At 42.7% G+C, this 20,416-nt stretch overlaps 1 protein-coding gene across 1 annotated transcript in view; it reads left to right on the top strand.

The window, feature by feature from the left end:
- Positions 1–20,416, top strand: part of bcar3 (BCAR3 adaptor protein, NSP family member) — a 158,847-nt gene that overhangs the window by 29,470 nt on the left and 108,961 nt on the right. Inside the window, exon 2 of the mRNA XM_067989945.1 lies at positions 887–1,015. Coding sequence (XP_067846046.1) covers positions 923–1,015 — 93 coding nt within the window. The 5' untranslated portion in view covers positions 887–922. The remainder of the gene's footprint in view (positions 1–886; positions 1,016–20,416) is intronic.

Below are 20,416 nucleotides of genomic sequence, written 5' to 3'. Positions count from 1 at the left end.
TGCCCGATCAGAGAATGGTATTGACCGTCATGGAGGAGTTTGCAACCTGGTATCCCACATTCTGGCTGGAAGAGAATTTGTGGCAGCAAATGGTTCCAGTTGTTGTTGAGTCAATATTTAAGTAACGTAAACACGAAGGATCCAGTTGGAATTTATGGCAACATACTGTACAATTAACAAACATTTGCATAGTGTGTAGTGTTAATTGTAATTTGGTTTCTAGCTTGAGCGTTTAATTGTATTATCTCCCTAACCCAAAATCAGTAACTGGTCCCTCCCTGTCTGATGGTTAGCGAATGGCTTAGTCAGGCAGTAAGTTTAATGGTCGTGGTTTCAATGTGAGGTCAATGGACTTCACTTCCTCCCTTAAGTAAATAGTAGTGAGACGTAGTCGTGTATTCAATACTTATATATTGCTCAAAAGACAAAGGGGATGACGTTCAACTTCGGCAGAGGTGCAAAAGGGACGGTCGCGGACTGGACGCACATTACATATCTCACCCGATTCTCTTTTCCATGGGCTTCATTTGAAAAATAGGGTGAGGGATACAACAGGCGGCCGACCTACTACTGTCCGTTTTGTGCCCCCGCCAAAGTTGAATGTTACCCTCTTTTTGTCTCTTTGTGCATTCCCGTTTTATGCCTGCCATGTTGCTGCATTAGTACAGAGATGGGTGGTCAGAGCAGAGCTTTTAATAAACTCTGCAGGCAAAACCAAAACCTTGAGAGGTCTGAGGGAGAGCAGCAAATGACTAAATATTTACAATACAGATAAGATTTAAGACCTCCATAGGGCAATGTCTTTCACTTTCATATCACGGAATGTAGTTTTGTTTTCTCACTTTGCTTGTGTTGAAAGTGTCCACTCTTTTTTCCCTTTTAACAGATTCTAGAGCTGGTTTGAACAGAGCTGCATGTGTCTATGATGAAGCACCTGCCCATTTCCAAGTGGCTGGCTCAGCTGGGGCTCCCCGAATACTTCAAGCTCTTTGATGAAGAATATGATGGAGTGGAGGTGAGTGAGGCTAAGAATAATTCCGAACAGGATAGTAAACTTTCAACTAACTACAAAAAATGTTCAGCTCATTTTTATGACCATTTACATGTAGTTGCTGTGGAAAACCCGGCTGATTTTTCACTCCCTCGGCATATTTAGGTTAGTTTCAGCCCTCTTACCACCACCTCCATTGAGATCAGCCAGTTCAGTACAGTCTGGGGATCAAACCTGGGACCTTGCTGGTCTATAGGCTCAGTGCTCAATGAACTATCCAGTGGGAGCGAGGAGAAACAAAAGGGTTTAGGAAGGATTTTGTCAACTATCTTTCTACGGTGAGATATCTGCTTTGCTCTTATTCTGCTTATTTTGTATTGTAAAGCCGTTCCTGTATTCGATTCTAGTTAGAACATTCTCCATCTGCAACTGCAATATGTAACAGGAAGCTAACACAGTTGGCAGCAATGTTTCGAATTGTGAAACCTGTTTTAAAAAAAAATGCCTGTAGTTTTTTTTCAAAGGCATTTCTCCTTTGATCTGAGATGGCAGATATAAAATAATTATTGGCATCTGATTTCACAATGGTAAATAGATTCATTTAGCAGGATTTATTTATAGACCTCCACTTCATTTTAAGCCTCTGACACATTGAGATTCCTATGGCTTGATATCATTTTTAGGAGATTTATCATTATGGTTCAGATCTGTTAATACTATTACGTAGAATTACATAGAATATACAGCACAGAAACAACAACAACTTGCATTTATATAGTGCTTTTAGCGTAGTAAAACGTGCCAAGGCCATTCTGCCCTTCTGGTCCATGCCAATGTTTATGCTCCACACGAGCCTCCTCCCACCCTACTTCATCTAACCCTATCTGCATATATCTTTCTGCATATCTCCAACATATTGGAGATAAGTGTCAGAAGCTAACTAAAGGTTTAGGCAACAGCAACTTGCATTTATATAGCACCTTTTTAATTGAGAAAAAAAATCCCAAGGCATAAGCAAAAGAAATTGTGACAAAGAAGGAGATTTTAGGAGGGGTGTCCAAAAACTTGGTTAGAGGTGGGTTTTAAGGAAGTTCTTAAATGAGGAGAGCGAGGTGGACAGACAGAGGAGTTAGGGAAGGAATTCCAGAGCGTGGGGCCTAGGCAGCTGAAGGCACAGCCACCCATGGTAGAGATACAAGAGGTCAGAATGAGAGGAATGGAGAGTTCTGGGAGGGTTGAAGTGCTGGAGGAGGTTACAGAGATAGAGGGGTGAAGCCATGTAGGGATTTAAATACGATGAGAATGTTAAATTGGGGGAACTGTGAGCCAATGTAGGTCAGCAAGGATAGGGGCGATGGATGAGTTGGACTTGGTGCAGGATAGGATATGGGTAGCAGAGTTTTGGATTTACCGAAGTTTACAGAGGGTGAAGGATGGGTGACCAGTCAGGGGAGCATTGAAATAGTTAAGTCTGGAGGTGAAGAAAACATGGGCTTCAGCATCAAATGTGCGGCCAATATTATGGTCTTTATGACGGAGAGGATATGGGGTCAGAAGCTTAGGTCGTAGTCAAATAGGATGTCAAGATTGCGAACATTCTAATTCGACTTGTATCAGTAGCCAGGGAGAGGGATGGAGTTGGTGGCAGATGCAGAAGACAATGGCTTAGGTCTTCACAATATTTAACTGGATGAAATTGAGGCACATTCAAGACTGGATGTCAGACAAGCAGTCTGACAACACCGAGGCAGTGGAGGAATTAAAGAGGTGGTGGTGAGATAGAGCACTGTATAAACCAACTCCATATCTGTAAATAATGTTGCCATAGGGCAAAATGTCGATGATGAAGTATAGAGGACCAAGGATAGATGGTTGGGGAACTCTGCAGGTAATGGTGCATGGGTGGGAAGAGAAGCCATTGCTGCAGATGGTCCTGCCAGGATTGGATAGGTAAGAGTGAAACCGAGTGAGGTCAGTCCCAGTGAGCTGAACAGTGGAGGAGAGACTGGAGGCAGATGGTTTGGTCAAAGGGTGACAAGCGATAATGCATCATGGTCACTGTTTCGGAGGATGCCATTTGTAACTTTGGTTAGGGCCGTTTCAGTGCTGTGACAGGGTAGAAATCTGACTGGAGAAATTCAAACAGGGAGTTACAGGAAAGATGGCCATGGACTTAGGAGATGACATTCAAGGACTTTGGGAGAGATTGGAGATGGGGCATTATTTGCAAAGACAGAAGTGTCGAGGGTTTTTCAAGTAGTTGGATTGATGACTTAAGTTTTGAAATGGAGAGACACAGCACCATTTCCAATGTCAGCTAGCATGGGGACCAGGAATTGAAGTTTGGTGGTCAGCAGTTTAGATGAAATGGGTTGAAGGGAGCAAGCATGGGGACCAGAATGACCTGGATGGGAGACAGTGAAGATGGGGACAAGGACATCAAAGATGGAGGTGAGGGAATGGGGGAACAAATCAATTATTGGAGAAGTATCCTGGCGAATGGAGAGCTAAAGGCTAGCCAATTGGGAGTTTGAAAGTGCAGTTGTAAGTGAGTTGTGGGGAGAGTTTTTTCCAGGGATGGATACAGAAGAAAGTGGTGTTGATAGCGGTTAGGGGATGTGAGTAGTGAGGGTCACGAGGAAGTGGTTGGAGGTGAACTTGTCAGTGATCACCACCATAGGAGTAGAGAGACCACAGGAGATGGCAAGGTCTAGCTGGTGGCCATGAATATGGGTAGGAGAATTTATATGGAGGGAAAAGTTTATGGAGGACATGGGCAGTGATGGAGAGGGGGCAATGGTTGCTGAGATGAGATTAAAATCACCGAGGATGAGATGTTACTTAGACAACGAGAATTTTAAAGGAGAGGCAAGAGAGGTGGAACAAGGGAATTTGGGTTACACAGTAAAACCATGTAATCTATTTTCTCCCTGTCCATGAAACCCCACTGCAGTGCCAGTGTCTCTACCATGGTAGGACCTGTGGACAGGCTGAATACGTTCGGGATATGTTATTGTGTTGGTCAATGTAACCTTAAACAATTGCCTTCTAGCTGAACTGGGTTTCCATTGAGACCACCTCATTCTGATGGTTCGACGTGGGGAGTACCTGTTTCTTCAGGTTACTGTGGGAAACGGCCACTTCTTTGGGTTGTCTTAGGGGATCACCTGTTTGTGTTCCATAGATTTCTGCTGAACCTGCACATAATCTTGAGTCACCAGCCAAGCCTGCCCTCAATGGCTATCACCAGCATTTTAAAATGCTGACACTGTATGGCATAACGTTGATACATGTTATAAATAAAATAAATAATTTGGGAACAGTGGGATGCACAAAAATAAATCTACTCCAACAATTAGTTCAGCACATCCAGCCACTCCTGGCCAATAATTCTTTTCTTCTTTGGCGATTGTTCTATTTAATGTTTAGCCAAGAAATGCTAATGTGTTGAATGAGTCCCATGTCCAGGTATGTGTTTAGTTGTGGAAAATTAAATAAAAGATTACAAAGACAGTTGGAGCAGAGCTCCATTTTTGCAATTTACTTTCTTCAACTCCGTCTCTCTTATCGTTCAGCATTATGCGGAAGATTCCCTTGGTGTAAAATCTTAAAAACCTGTTTATACAGGACATCTTTACAATTTTCCTTATCCATATCAGTAACTACATTAGGAATTACACCCTCTAATTAACTAACTGCATGAGGAATACCATCCCCTAATTACCAATTGCTTTAGGAATATTATCCCCTAATTACTACCTGCACTAGAAATTTAATACCCTAACTGGTAACTGCATCAAGAATATCATCGCCTAATTAGTAACTATTAGGAATAGCATCCCCTAATTACTAACTGCAGTAGGAATTTAATATCCTAATTACTAATGCTCTTGGGATTTCATCCTCTAATTAGGATATCATCTCCTAATTACTAACTCCAATAGGAATATGATCCCCCTAATTACTAACTGCACTAAGAATTTAATACTCTAATTAGTTACTGCATTAGGAATATCATCCCAAAATTACTAGCTGCACTAGAAACGTATGACCCTAATTACTAACACTTTGAATTTCATCCTCTAATTACTAACTGCGGTAGAACAATAATCTCCTAATTACTACCTGTACTAGGAATATCCTTCCTTAATTATTAACTGCATTAGGAATTTCATCCCTAATCAGTAACTGCACCAGGAACTTCACCCTCTTATAACTAACTGAACTAGGAATTTCATTCTTAATTTACAATGTTGATGCGTGATTGATTCAGTAATTTTCTACCACTGGATGCTGGATAAACGGTTTATATTGTTGTTGGTCATGGCAAAGCAGATTGGGTTGACAATTGCGTATGATAAGAGTTCACTGATTAAAAGTAATGGTTATGTAAGCAACATGAAAATTGTCGGCCTGCCTTTATATTAAATGATTTTCCGGCCATTTAGATAAGCTCCCATAGTATATCTAGATTTGAGGTTGTGGACAGAACGTTATGATTCATCATCACTACCTTTTATGCTTCGTACACTGTCATGTGATGTAGCTTGGAAGGGACTTTCATTTTCTTCCCAATTTTTATATCGCCCCACTCCTCTCCCAAAAGCAGTGACCGCTCGTTGGCATTTGGTTCTAGAGGTACTGAGCGCCCTATGGTATGTTGCTCAAAAGGTCATTAAGCTTTGATACTGAGTGTCAGCAAGCTACTCATCCATCACAGCCAAGCTCCATCTGATGGTCACACAATCTCACTTCCAGTAGGTTGTTCAACAGCGATCAGGAGCAGAAACCCTGGCTGATTTTCCCCACCGTAATCCAAAAGCAGCGATGCTGACTGTCAGCCCACTAAAATCAGCTGACTCAGCGCAGACCTGGACTCAAACCCAGAAATTTCCAGCTCTGCATTGCTTATTAAACTCACTGAGCATCGGCGGATGGGAAAACCTGTTTGAGGCTTTATTTAGGATTTCAAACTCGGCCAAGAGCCCAGTAGAATGTGTTCAGAAAATAAACCAGGCGCCGAACAAAACAAGTAATTTACTTTCTAAACTCTATTTACTCTGGATGGATCGCAGGGAAACTCCACTGGTGAGGTTATCTGTTGAGTTTAATTGCTGTCAGAATCTGACCTGATGATATTATAGTGTTTATAAATCCACAGTCTAGCTTTCAAATCTAGTTTTAAAGGTCAAACTACAGCTTATCTTAACTATAAGTGGCTGTAAAAACTGCTAGCAATCATTTTGAAGGGATCTGTAAATGTAGTTTTATGGGTTTTGAACTGGAGCCTTTGTGAAAGTAGGAAATGCTGGTCCTGATTTCATAATTAGGGGTTTGGTGTATTGTTGTTTTAGCACCATGCTGATTGATGCTGTAATCTGTATCCTGTGTCATGCTGATTCTCACCCGATGCATGTCAGTGTAGGTACATTTACTTATTGCTTACTGGTTCAAAAAAAGGATGAGCATGTTTACATAATGTGACGTGGACACACTGTTGCACAGAATAGCATGTCACAAGCATACACCTCAAACTAAGAAAAACCCAAAACAGTCAAATCCTCCCAACGCAGTACAATCTGCTGAAATAATATTTCAGTGAGTGATCAATCTATGGATTAGGCTTCCTGGGGAGATGATGGAAGCAGAAAGTATCGATTCTTTTAAATGCAAATTAGATAGATTTTGTTCAGAAAATGACATTTTGGGATATAGTATATGTGTAATTTAAGATATGACATGTGGTAAGTGTAGTCACTTACACATCTATGATTCCTAACGCTCTCCGCCACTGGGGTTTTTCTCACCTCATGTCTGGGTCTATTGTAGACTAATTGATAGTGATTGATTGCTATGATTAGTCAACAACTTATGAACAATAATGGACGGGAAAAGACATTCTGGTTCATCCAGCTTGTCCCACACAATTGCAGTGCCTTGTGTATCGCTGTACATACACTCCACACCCCACCCGAATGCCATGTGATCTACTGGGAGAGGCGAAAACCAGATAAAAACCCAGGGTAATGTTGGGTAAACAAATCTGGGAATTTCCTCTCCGACCCTTTTAGGCGATCGAAACTGGTCCAGAAGATCATTCTGGCCCTGATAATGCCATGCAGTACCTACCTTTTGTACAAGGTGATCTGTGCCCCAGCCAAAAACAGGTTTAGCTTCATTACCAATGTATCATATGACTGTTAGGATGGTAGAAGGCGATCTAGATGGGCCTTGGTGGTGGTCAATCTAGCAATTCCTATGTTCCAAAGAAACCTCCATTACCCACCTCTGATGGATAATGGAGACTGCCATATGAGAGTCCCCAAATTTGCTGTGACATATATGTTGCAACTGTTTACGCCATTTCTCCAAGGTATCTGCCACCACGGTTACAACAGGAGATTGGGAGTCTCCCTGGAAATTCCCCCCTAATAGCTACAATATAAATAACAAAAGAAACGTTATGTAGTTTTATTCATCAAGAAAAGGAGGTGAAATACAAAGAACAGAAGGGTGTGTGCAATGAAGCTTCACCTTGTACAAGGATTTTGAAAATTCTCACAGATGACTAGGAAGACAGTTAACTGGAGTGCAGATAATGGATGATCCATCACAAATTAAATTAAGCCAGTGGTTCTCAGTTTGACTCAAGATAAGTCTTGTTGTGGCAAACTGTTCAATGTACTCCATGAGTAGAACTAATTGGTACTGATATTTCCAGCCTTTACTTTGATTAAACCATGGTACACATCTGGTGTGTTCCTAATACTTGCAACAGAATTTTTACAGTGATCTTGTTTGAACGATAAACTGCAATGTGTTGACAGATAGTGTTTTAATAAGATTACATACCTGACAGAGGCACAGGTTTTCTAAATCATCGGCTGCCTGTTTGGACGAGTAACAGATGACAGGCTAATTTATAATCCATCTTTGCATGTGTTCCCATTAAAGAACAGTGAGATGGCAGGAAAAATGTATCGTCCCTGGGGTGGGATACTTTCCACATGCACACCAACAAAGTTACCCTCTAACATTGGTTCACTTTATACGCAAAGTAATTCTGATGGTATTTTGCGTTTCTAAAAATACCATTGCACTGGAAAATATCTTGGAACTTCAGACAGACAAGGAACAGTTTCACTCAGATCAGCCCTAATCTGCCAGAGACTATACAATGCAGTAATCTGTTACCTTTCAATCTGTTCCAATGGGCCAATAGCAGGGCATCTAACTGCATCTGCTGTTAGTTAGACTTGGCCCTACACCCTTCAACTCAAAACCAATTTTGCCCACTAAATTGCTGGGAGTGTGAGCTGATAACGTCACAGCGGGCGAAACAGGGTATCTGGGACCTTAGTGAACAGAGCAACCATCAGGCTATCTCTCCTTAATCAATCAGATTGAAGGATTGAGAAATAAACAGTGGAAGGACTGAGAAGGAAGTGTAAATTAGAGTGGGTGAATTCAATGTCAAATCAAGTACAGAAAGAGAAATAGAGAGGGAAAGAGATTGGATTAAGAGAGAGGGAAAAAAGGGACAGAAAGGAAAAGTAATTTTTTAAAAAAAAATTGACATTTTAAAAATTTCCAACAACAGTTAATACCTGAAGGAATGAGACTCCACACTTTCAGTGCCAGAGAGGTTGATTGGCAGTAATGAACAATTATCACGTTGTCATTACAAGCGTAAGTACCCTTTTAACAAGACTTAACTTTCTGTGGTGCATTTAGTTCGTATCCACTGCGCAAATACAGCAACTTCACACCGTTCAGTGCATTTCAATAGTGAGGCAGATAGCAAAATACCGTTTTCACGAAGCTAATGGCAACTCAGACAGCAACTTTTGGATCTTGGCATTTAATTGCACATCTGCTCCTCGCCTGAAGTTGCTGTATCATTTAAGCATACATAACGGCGAGTGCCATTAACTTCACCTTTATCTGACAGCAAAATCTGGCCAAATATACATCTTTCTTGAACCTGATCTGTAGCTTTAATTCACAGATACATTTTGGGTCAAATATTAATCTGTAAATTGGTTGGCTTTTGGTTGGACCAGCCTATGCCTAGTAAACGTGAAGCAATAGAAGCCTTTTAATAGGAAACATCTTGAGAAGTGATAAGCCATTTACTTCACAGGGTTACCTCCAATAGGAAGGGTCCAGTCAGAGGTAACCTTGTAAATAGTGACTGATGGCAGTCCCATTGGTGGCATTTCTAATAACCCTGAATTGCATTTGTTGACAAGAACCCGTCTAGTTTCTACTTGAAACCCTTAAGTTTTCTTGTTCCATCACTCGTGCTAGTAATCTGCTCCACATATTTACCACCCTCCTGCATTTCTACTTTCTTTTGTTGTCCTTAATTTGTAATTAAAGTCTCAGCCTTAGCGCAGTTGTAGCACTCTCGCCTCTGAGTCAGAAGGTTGTGGGTTCAGGCCCTATTCCAGAGAGTTGAGCATAAAATCCAGGTTGACGCACCAGTGCAGTATTGAGGGGGTGCTGCACTGTCAGAGGTATCATCTTTCGGGTGAGACGTTAAACCGAGGCCTCGTTTGTCCTCTCGGGTGGAATGTAAAAGATCCCATGACCACTATTTGAAGAAGAGCAGGGAAGTTCTCCCTGGTGTCCTGACCAATATTTATCACTCAATCAACATCATTAAAAGCAGATAAGAATCATAGAAAGTTATGGCACAGAAGGAGGCCATTCGGCCCATCGTGTCTGTACCGGCTGATAAAGAGCTATCCAGCTTAATCCCACTTTCCAGCACTTGGTCCGTAGCCCTGTAGGTTACAGCACTTCAGGTGTACATCCAAGAACTTTTTAAATGAGTTGAGGGTTTCTGTCTCTACCACCCTTTCAGGCAGTGAGTTCCAGACCCCCACCAGCCTCTGGGTGAAAAAATTTCTTCTCAGCTCCCCTCTAATCCTTCTACTAATTGCTTTAAATCTGTGCCCCCTGGTTGCTGATCCCTCTGCTAAGGGAAATAGGTCCTCCCTATCCACTCTATCTAGTCCCGTCATAATTTTATATACCTCAATTAAATCTCCCCTCAGCCTCCTTTACATAAGAACATAAGAAATAGGAGCAGGAGTAGGCCAATCGGCCCCTCGAGCCTGCTCCGCCATTCAATAAGATCATGGCTGATCTGATCCTAACCTCAAATCTAAATTCATGTCCAATTTCCTGCCCGCTCCCCGTAACCCCTAATTCCCTTTACTTCTAGGAAACTGTCGATTTCTGTTTTAAATTTATTTAATGATGTAGCTTCCACAGCTTCCTGGGGCAGCAAATTCCACAGACCTACTACCCTCTGAGTGAAGAAGTTTCTCCTCATCTCAGTTTTGAAAGAGCAGCCCCTTATTCTAAGATTATGCCCCCTAGTTCTAGTTTCACCCATCCTTGGGAACATCCTTACCGCATCCACCCGATCAAGCCCCTTCACAATCTTATATGTTTCAATAAGATCGCCTCTCATTCTTCTGAACTCCAATGAGTAGAGTCCCAATCTACTCAACCTCTCCTCATATGTCCGCCCCCTCATCCTCGGGATTAACCGAGTGAACCTTCTTTGTACTGTCTGGAGAGCAAGTATGTCTTTTCTTAAGTATGGAGACCAAAACTGTATGCAGTATTCCAGGTGCAGTCTCACCAATACCTTATATAACTGCAGCAATACCTCCCTGTTTTTATATTCTATCCCCCTAGCAATAAAAGCCAACATTCCGTTGGCCTTCTTGATCACCTGCTGCACCTGCAAACTAACTTTTTGATTTTCTTGCACTAGGACCCCCAGATCCCTTTGTACTGCAGTACTTTCCAGTTGCTCGCCATTAAGATAATAACTTGCTCTCCGATTTTTCCTGCCATAGTGCATAACCTCACAAAGAAAACAACTCCAGCCTATCCAATCTTTTCTCATAGCTAAAATTCTCCAGTCCTGGCAACATCCTCGTAAACCTCCTCTGTACCCTCTCTAGTGCAATCATATCTTTCCTGTAATGTGGTGACCAGAACTGTATGCAGTACTCAAGCTGTGGCCTAACCAATGCTTTATACAGTTCTAGCATAACCTTCCTGCTCTTATATTCTATGCCTCGGCTAATAAAGGAAAGTATCCTGTATGCCTTTTTAACCACCTTATCTACCTGTCCTGCTACTTTCAGGGATCTGTGGACATGCACTCCAAGGTCCCTTTGTTCCTCTACACCTCTCAGTATCCTCCCTTTTATTGTGTACTCCCTTGCCTTGTTTCCTCTCCCCAAATGCATTACCTCACACTTCTCCGAATTGAATTCCAATTGTCACTTTTCTGCCCACCTGACCAGTCCATTGATATCTTCCTCTCCTGCAGTCTACAGCTTTCCTCCTCATTATCAACTACATGGCCAATTTTTGTATCATCTGCAAACTTCTTGATCAAGCCCCCCAAAAAGCAAGGGACCTAGTACTGAGCCTTGTGGGACCCCATTGGAAACAGCCTTCCAGTCACAAAAACACCTGTCAATCATTACCCTTTGCTGAGCCAATTTTGGATCCAACTTGCCGCTTTCCCTTGGATCCCATGGGCTTTTACTTTTTTGACCCGTCTGCCATGTGGGACCTTGTCAAAAGCCTTGCTAAAATCCATGTACACTACATCAAACGCGTTACCCTCATCGACCCTCCTTGTTACCTGCTCAAAAAATTCAATCAAGTTAGTCAGACACAATCTTCCCTTAACAAATCCATGCTGACTGTCCTTGGTTAACCCGTGCCTTTCTAAATGACGATTTATGCTGTCCCTCAAAATCAACTCCAATGATTTGCCCACCACCGAGGTTAGACTGGCCTGTAATTACTCGGTCTATCTCTTTCTCCCTTTTTAAACAACGGTACAACGTTAGCAGTCCTCCAATCCTCCAGCCTGTAGCCAGGGAGGATTGGAAAATGATGGTGGTATCTGGTCATTATCTCATTGCTGTTTGTGGGACCTTGCTGTGCACAAATTAGCTGCCGCGTTTCCCAACATTACAACAGTGACTACACTTCAAAAGTACCTCATTGGCTGTAAAGTGCTTTGGGCCGTCCTGAGGTCGTGAAAGGCGCTATATAAATGCAAGTCTGTCTTTCTTTCTCCCTCCCGTGTGCCGTTCTATGCTATTGTCAAATCAGACCTGCAGTACAAATGGAGAAGATTTGATAGCCAGTGTGCTGGGCTATGCATTACAGAACCATTTCCAATGGAAGCAGTTCTGTGATATAAATGGGATATCAAAAAAAGACTTCCAGTCAGTCCAGTTAAACAAGCACTGTGAATGTGTGAAGAGATTCAGTAATGCGTTAACAAAATCTTCCTTTTACTGTGAATTGTTAATAGGGTGTTGTTAACAGGCTGCAACTGTAAGTAAACAGACTTAATTACAATACTTTGTGCTCATATTAGTTGTGATTGTTTTCACAGTAAGACAGCCAGTTATTTGTTTTTGCTAATTTTCTCCCCTCCTTTATTTCTTGCTGAGGTATATTTCAATATAGGTGCCAACACCCTTTGGCATTCCTCACCAGAGTCTCTGCTATTATCAGTGAGTGCAGGAAACTATTAAAACCAGGGAGGAGGGGCATCACAGCCAAGCCCAATCATGCTGCACATGTGTACTTCCATGTTTTAAAAAAAATTCCATGCAAGATAAGTGAACAGTTCTCCCACTGAGAAGTATTGCATATGAACAGTCACAATTCTCGCACATTTAGACACATGATGTAATTTATTTATTTTGTTTAATTTGTGCTTGAACTAGTCTGCTACTGTAGTGCTGATTCTCAGGTTATGTAATGTCACAGATATAACAGTAGGCTTGAATCATACTCACAGGAGCCTCGTCAGCTTTTCATCCGCCCTAGGTGGATAGAATGAGTACCATGTCTTAGGACATACGGAGAGACTGCAGGGACTGAGCTAGGCTTGCCACAAAGCTGCGGTATCCCTTGCTTGTTTGGCAATGAAACCCGGGACTTAATAAACTGTTCATGCCTAATGGAGACCAAGCTTTGTGAATAATATCTCTCTCTTTTATAGTAACAGGAGTAGGCCATTCAGCCCCTCGAGCCTGTTCCACCATTCAATTAGATCATGGCTGATCTGTATCTTAGCTCCATTTACCCGCCTTAGTTCCATAATCCCTTAATACCCTTACCTGACAACCTTACTTAACAAATTCGCATCAAAATGTGCTTTCTGGTCTGAATATACTGTAGTAAAGGTTTTGCTATTCAATGTTTGTTTTTTGATTTGAAATGAAAGCAGCCTCGAGCACATTGAGTTTCACATATTAATTATGAGGAGCCTGTTGCGACAGGCTCGGATGCAGACAGGCATGTAGAGAGTGCGGTATTCCCCTCACTGACGATCGATCGATGATTCTCACACGTCAGCACCGGTGCTATTGACAGCAGTTCCCATCTATTACATGACATCTGATGATGATGATTTCAGGTTAACCTAACCGAGGAAGTCAGCAGCTTCCAGCTGGAACACCTCAGTAAAAGTTCCGCCGATGTATAAGCCTTCGGTGCCGGTTGTTGCTATTCTTTTAAACAACTGTTGAAATTAATACAAACAGACTTCAAGAGTGCAGCTCTGCTCTGCATCTACTACAGGCTGACAGATGTGCTCGGATAATGTAAATATGTAATAGTTCTAAGGTTAGGCTCGTGGTTAATGCAAAGTCAGTAAGCTACAATGCCCTTTTAATTACCAAAATGGACCCATTATCTGCTAAAATCTACTTTTATCCATTTTGCCAATGAACCCTCCATGGCCTTGCTATCTCTGCAACCTCTTCCAGTCCTACAACCCTCCAAGAACTCTGTGCTTCTCCAATTCTTGCCTCTTGTGCCCACAATTTCCTTTGTCCCACCATTGGCAGCCGTGCCTTCAGCTGCCTAGGCCCTAAGTTCCGGAATTCCCTCCCTAAACCTCTCCTCCTCTCCTCCTTTTAAGATGCTCCTTAAAATCTACCCAGCCCTAATATCTCCTTATGTGGCTTGGTGTCAAATTTTGTCTGAAAGTGCTCCTGTGAAGCGCCTTGGGACGTTTTACTATGTTAAAGGCGCTACATAAATGCAAGTTGTTGTTGTTGACCCAAACACCGTAATGCAGAGGAATCCCAGCAGGAAGGTGCAGCACCTCAGGAATGAACTTCCAGCTTGCAGATTGTAAACTGGCTGCAGATTCCCTGCAAAGTTGATGTCATGGTTATGGTAGCCATGCCTTGTGGAACATACACAGAGACTTGAGTTACATGTGTGCACAATGAACATCAGTAGAGATATTCTGCTGCCATCTTGTAATGTAAATGAGGCCATTATTATACTGTAGCAGGATTGTTGAACCCAAATGGAGACACCAAATGGATTAGGAAGTTTTATGAACAAGGTATAGTGTCTCACTAATACTGTGTGTTGTCATTACTACAGCACCATCCTTGCACATCCACAGACACCTGTAATGACTGTAGATCTTGCAATTTAGCAATTTGGGTTCATCATGAGTCTATATAAAAATCATGGTATTGCAACAGTAAGTCTGCATACCTGTGCACTGAATTGTGGTAGTCATTAAACGGTATTGTTGCGTTTTATGGGAAAGGCACAATCCTCACCCTTGCGTATAAGGTTGCTCCGAAAGGCATCAGTGCCATTTCGCCCTTCTCTGATTGTCTCCCCCTCTGTCTTGTCATTAAAAAACCAAATGGCTGACTGATTTCCTTTAGGGAAGGGAACCTGCCATCCCTATTCTGTCTGGCTTACACATGACTCCAATTCTTCTGTGGTTGACTTGTAATGCTTCCTGAAATGGCCTAGCAAGCCACTCAGTTGTTTAAAAAAAAATAATTACTACTCAGAAAGACCACCACCATCTTCTCAGGACAACTAAGGATGGGCTATAAATGTGGCCTTGCCAGTGCTTTTTTTTTAATCGTTCATGGGATGTGGACATCGCTGGCAAGGCCAACATTTATTGCCCATCCCTAATTGCCCTTGAGAAGGTGGTGGTGAGCCGCCTTCTTGAACCGCTGCAGTCTGTGTGGTGAAGGTTCTCCCATGGAGCTGTTTGGTAGGGAGTTCCAGGATTTTGACCCAGCGACAATGAAGGGACGGCGATATATTTCCAAGTTGGGATGGTGTGTGACTTGGAGGGGAATGTGCAGGTGGTGGTGTTCCCAAGTGCCTGCTGCCCTTGTCCTTCTAGGTGGTAGAGGTTGCGGGTTTGGGAGTTGCTGCAGTGCATCCTCTGGATGGTACACGCAGCAGCCATGGTGTGTCGGTGGTGAAGGGAGTGAATGTTTAGGGTGGTGGATGGGGTGCCAATCAAGCGGGCTGCTTTGTCCTGGATGGTGTCCAGTTTCTTGAGTGTTGTTGGAGCTGCACTCATCCAGGCAAGTGGAGAGTATTCCATCATACTCCTGACTTGTGCCTTGTAGATGGTGGAAAGGCTTTGAGGAGTCAGGAAGTGAGTCACTCGCTGCAGAATACCCAGCCTCTGACCTGCTCTTGTAGTCACAGTATTTATATGGCTGGTCCAGTTAAGTTTCTGGTCAGTGGTGACCCCCAGAATGTTAATGGTGGGGGATTCGGCAATGGTAATGCCGTTGAATGTCAAGGGGAGGTGGTTAGACTCTCTCTTGTTGGAGATGGTCATTGCCTGGCACTTGTCTGGCCCAAATATTACTTGCCACTTATCAGCCCAAGCCTGGATGTTGTCCAGGTCTTGCTGCATGCTTATCCAAAGAGCAAAAACAAAAAATGCACTGGTACTTCACCATTCTTCGTGTGCTATCGGAATCAATAAGCTTCTCCAGGCTACCTGCCTACGGCAGTTTTCACAGTGAAGCCCAATCCTGTCCTCACCCAGTGTACGTAGACCAGCACTGTCCAACAAGGATCACTGAATAGCACTTGGCAGCATGAAGCCAGTCCAATGCTTGCTGACTGAGACGGACTAATTCTGCAGAGACTGAAGATTGAAGCTGGGATCTCCCTAGTCTGCCTGGTTCAGTACCACATTAGGTAGTGTAGTTTTATCCAAGCCACTGGGAAAATCTCTTGTCCTTTCTTTTTGAAGACAATTTTAATCCTAGAAAACTATTTTACCACATCCTCTGAAGTCACTTCCTCCTTAGCAAATTGATTTTAGGTTTCTTGTCTTTGATTTGAAATCCCTCCATGGCCTTGCCTCAGCCGACCTCAGTGATCTACTCTGGATGTACATCCTGCTCACACCCTCCACTCATCTAACACAGGTTTACTCCTCGTTCCCCACTCCCTCCACTCCACCAACAGCTGCTGCTGTTTCACTCACTTCAGCCCCCTGAACCCCTTTCCTAATTTCTCCACCTTGCCCTCTCCCTCACTGCTCTCAAAAGCCTCCTAAAAACCCTTCTCCTACCGTGCTTGTAGTCCCTTTAACTTCCCTTTTGTCCTCTACCTTGATCCTCACTCTCTTCCTCCATGCTGTAAAATCCTTTGAGACATCTTTGTGTGTATAGGGAGCATTCTAGAAATATTTGTGTTTTTAGCTTGGACAGCAATGTCCACACTTTAAAATCTACCTACGTAATGTTCAAAAGCTTTGAACCTGGCTCACATCTGTTCAGACACCACACCCCAGATGTGATATTCCAGTGAAAAGCATTTAAAAAATGGAAATAAAGCCAGTCATTTCATTCTGGTCTTTCTGACCTTGAGATAACCCGGCCTCTTCTTCCCCCACTCCTCCAAGGGGATGTGCCAGAAATTTACAAGCAGCTACCAATCAACACATCAACTAGGCAATAATTGATCTCAGGATGTGTCTATTTAGATCATCGGAGTAGCGGCCTTAAAGGAGCAGGCCAGATTAAACACATGCGCCGTTACACATCGCTAGACCAAGACTACCTGTGAGTGATGCCACAGGAGATCAGCTGGTGCTAACCACGAATTTCGCAGCAATATTATACATCTTCAGATGGTGTTGTGCATAGTCAGGTGGTGATGGACACTTGCTGTCCCTGCAGGACAATACAGAAGGTAACTGTCAACATTACAAATGCACTTTATAATGATGCTGTAAGAAACGAAAATAAGGGAAAACCCCAGCTTACCCTTTAGTCACTGCTGCTGTGTGTGAATGTAAGGAATCTTGCAACACCAGGTTATAGTCCAACAATTTTATTTTAAAATCACAAGCTTTTGGAGATTATCTCCTTTGTCAGGTGAGAGAGTATGTGAATGCTTGGGACAAGGATTGTCATTTGTTTGATCATATGGTAACAAATTAAAGACATTTCCCCTGTTACATACTGCTTCTAGTCATTACTCCAATGTTAGAACATCTGTCCTTGAAATGTGTTGGTGGTCTGAATGCAATGTTACAACGTTGTGGACTAAAAAGTCTGAGTGGAAAATTGATGACTTTGATAATGTCTTTTGATCAGTTGAAGTATTTATGTCTAGAAAATGGTGGGATGTGAATGAGGGGTTATTCAGCATGTGTGTGTGTTTACAGATACGTTCATTAGCAGAGTTGTTGGAATCAGGTGCAGAGCCCCACAGCTGATTGGCCACGTTTAACAACCTTCACTTTCCTGTAGCACAAAAGCCAGCAGAGATTATAGAAAAGCACCTGCGGAGAAAAGCATTGTCAAAACACAAGAGCTGAAAGCAATAGAAACTTTTTCCAAATCATGCAAGAGGTGTGTTTGAACAGTCATAACATTTACAATAAGATAAGAAAAACAAAAGGCTACCAGGATAGCACCACAGCCATGATCCGAAAGCTATTTGCCCCTGGTAGCACTCAGCTTAACAGAAAGTAACAATGATAAAAAAGTACCAGACTAAAAACATTCTGCTGCCTTTGTTCACCGGCCGTTTACGACAAATTCAAAGCTAAACAAAGAAGTAGTTTACAGCAAGACTTCAGATTTTAAACATGCTGCCAGCATGAAGAGCTAATCAGGGCATGCTGTTACAGTCGTGCTTTTTGTGGATGAAAAGCACACATGACAAAGCGGCTAAATCAAATTGACTTTAAGAACAATGAACGACCCTCCCCTTATAGGTAAGAACGCCTCTGCACTCTGACCCACCTGAACCCCGAAAAAGATAAATTGCTTTAAACGGTAAACCTGCAGTGCTCCTACTGCAAGCACAACCATGCAGAGAAACCTTGATATGTCATTGTACTCCTCCCACAAGCAATCAAAATGTACAGTGGCATCTGGATATATATATATATATATATATATATATATATATATATTTCCAGCTGTTAAGATACACTAACTGAATATGAAACTTGGTTTGATCAGATCTTTCATTCCTGTACAAAAAGCAATGATTGAAAATATGGTTTCGGGCCTAGACTCTGTGTTGTGCAGGCAGCGTGCGCCCGAACGCAGAGGCCCAAAGCCAGCCCGAAATTGGGCCTCGGGCCTCATCTAAATATTCCGGGTAAGCTGCTGGCACCTGAAGCAATTCCACAGGCGGCACCCCCATCTCCAGGATTGAATTTAGGGGCCATTTGCCTCGCCGGCAGCGGCCCTCAGGTAAGTCCCGGCAGAGGGGGAGGAAGGATGGCTGGATGAGGCCGACTGCAGCTGACAGTGGCCGTCCGAAGTACTGTGGAGCCAGGAGGAGCACTCCTGCTCCTTTCAGCTCCACGTTAAAAATTAAATAAAGTAAAAATGTTAACTTAACTTCTCGGTGGCAGCCGCTAGCTAGTCTGCTTCCACGTCCAGAAAACCCGAATGCAGCAGACTCGAGGCTCGGCTCAGGCCAGCCCAATTTCTGGAAAGGACCCTTCAACAGGCGTTCGACCCCTCATTAACATATTCAAGGGGTTTAGTGGCTGCCTAGGACGTCTAAAAAGTAAGCCCCATGAATTTAGCATGGGACCAATGCATGCACAGAAATGATGCTGGCTGTCCCACTGCTGAATTGGTATGCCTGTTTTATGCCCGACGCATACCAATTTTCTACCCCAAAATGTCCGACCATTATGTACCACTAATAAAGAAAATTGGCAGGATCGTCTCTTATTTTGTTTTCCCTGATTTTTCAAGCTGAATTTCTCCACTTGTTTTCTTGTCCTGAAGGCACTGACTGTTGCCAGGGTATTCAGCTTTATATGGATGATAATTGTATGATATGTACAGTAATAATCTGATGTGTACAGTAATATATGATCACAATCTGAAATATATACAACATACTGATCATCTCAAGATCTCAAAATTCTGTTTGATGAAGGCCTTTCAGTCAATCGTAAGATACTAGTCTCCCCTGCCCTCCCATTGCAGCGTCCAATTCTCACTTCAATGAATCCAATGTTTTGGCCTCCGTTACTCCATCTGCTCACCCATTCCATGTGTTGATCACTCTTTATGTAAAGAGGAAATCCCTGATATTAGTCATAAATTTACCTTTTACTGGTTTGAACCTGTGGCCTCCTTGTCCTACGCCTGCAATTTAATACAACAACTTGCATTTATACAGCGCCTTTAACGTAGGAAAATATCCCAAGGCGCTGCACAGAAGTGTAATCGGACTAAAATTGACACCGAGCCAAAGGAGGTTTTAGGAGGGGTGACTCGGAGCCCAGGATTCTCCAGTCCTCCTTCATAACTCAAATCTTTGACACTATGATCGGCCTCGTAACTCTTCTTTGCACTGCTTCCAGTTTCTGATTGTTTCCCTGGTTTCTTGGCAACCAGAACTGGACACAGCTGCGGTCTAATTGTACACGACTTTCTCTGACTTGTATTTTACAGTTTTGGGCTGTGTAGTTCAACATTCTGTTGTCTTTGTTGATTGCTGCTCTGCACTGGTTGGACATGTTTAGTGCAGAGTTTACTTCACCCTTAGCTATTCCAACACCATTCATGGCGTACGTGCGTTGCCTATTTTTCCTTCCTTATGCGGTACTTTGCACTTGTCTGCAATAAATTTTATCTGCCATTGTTCTGACCACGTACATGTATTGTCCAACTCATTCTATAATTTCTGAGCTGCCTCCTCCAAGGCCAGTTCCCCTCGTAGTTTGGGGTCATCTGCAAATTTCACCAGTTTCTGAATCCAAGTAATTCTTGGAAACACTAGTGGTCCTAACTAACAACCGAGTCCTGGGGCACCTCACTGAGTACCTCCTCCCAGCTCGACATAACCCAGTGTTTTCTACCTTTCAGCCAATTTATTTAATTATTCAATTATCTATAGCTATGAGTTTAACTAGTAGCCTTTCATATGGAGATTATCATAATCTGATATATACAGAAACATCTGATCACAGTCTCATTATGTACTTGAAATTTTGATCACAGTCTGACATGTGCAGCATACTGAGTACACTCTAATATAGTATATTCATCACCGTCTTGTATATACAGTATGCTG

The sequence above is a fragment of the Heptranchias perlo genome, chromosome 9 (assembly GCF_035084215.1).
Source record: "Heptranchias perlo isolate sHepPer1 chromosome 9, sHepPer1.hap1, whole genome shotgun sequence".
Taxonomy (NCBI): Eukaryota; Metazoa; Chordata; class Chondrichthyes; order Hexanchiformes; family Hexanchidae; genus Heptranchias; species Heptranchias perlo.
Note: the sequence above shows the minus strand (reverse complement) of the source record. Positions and strands in the feature narration are given on the sequence as shown.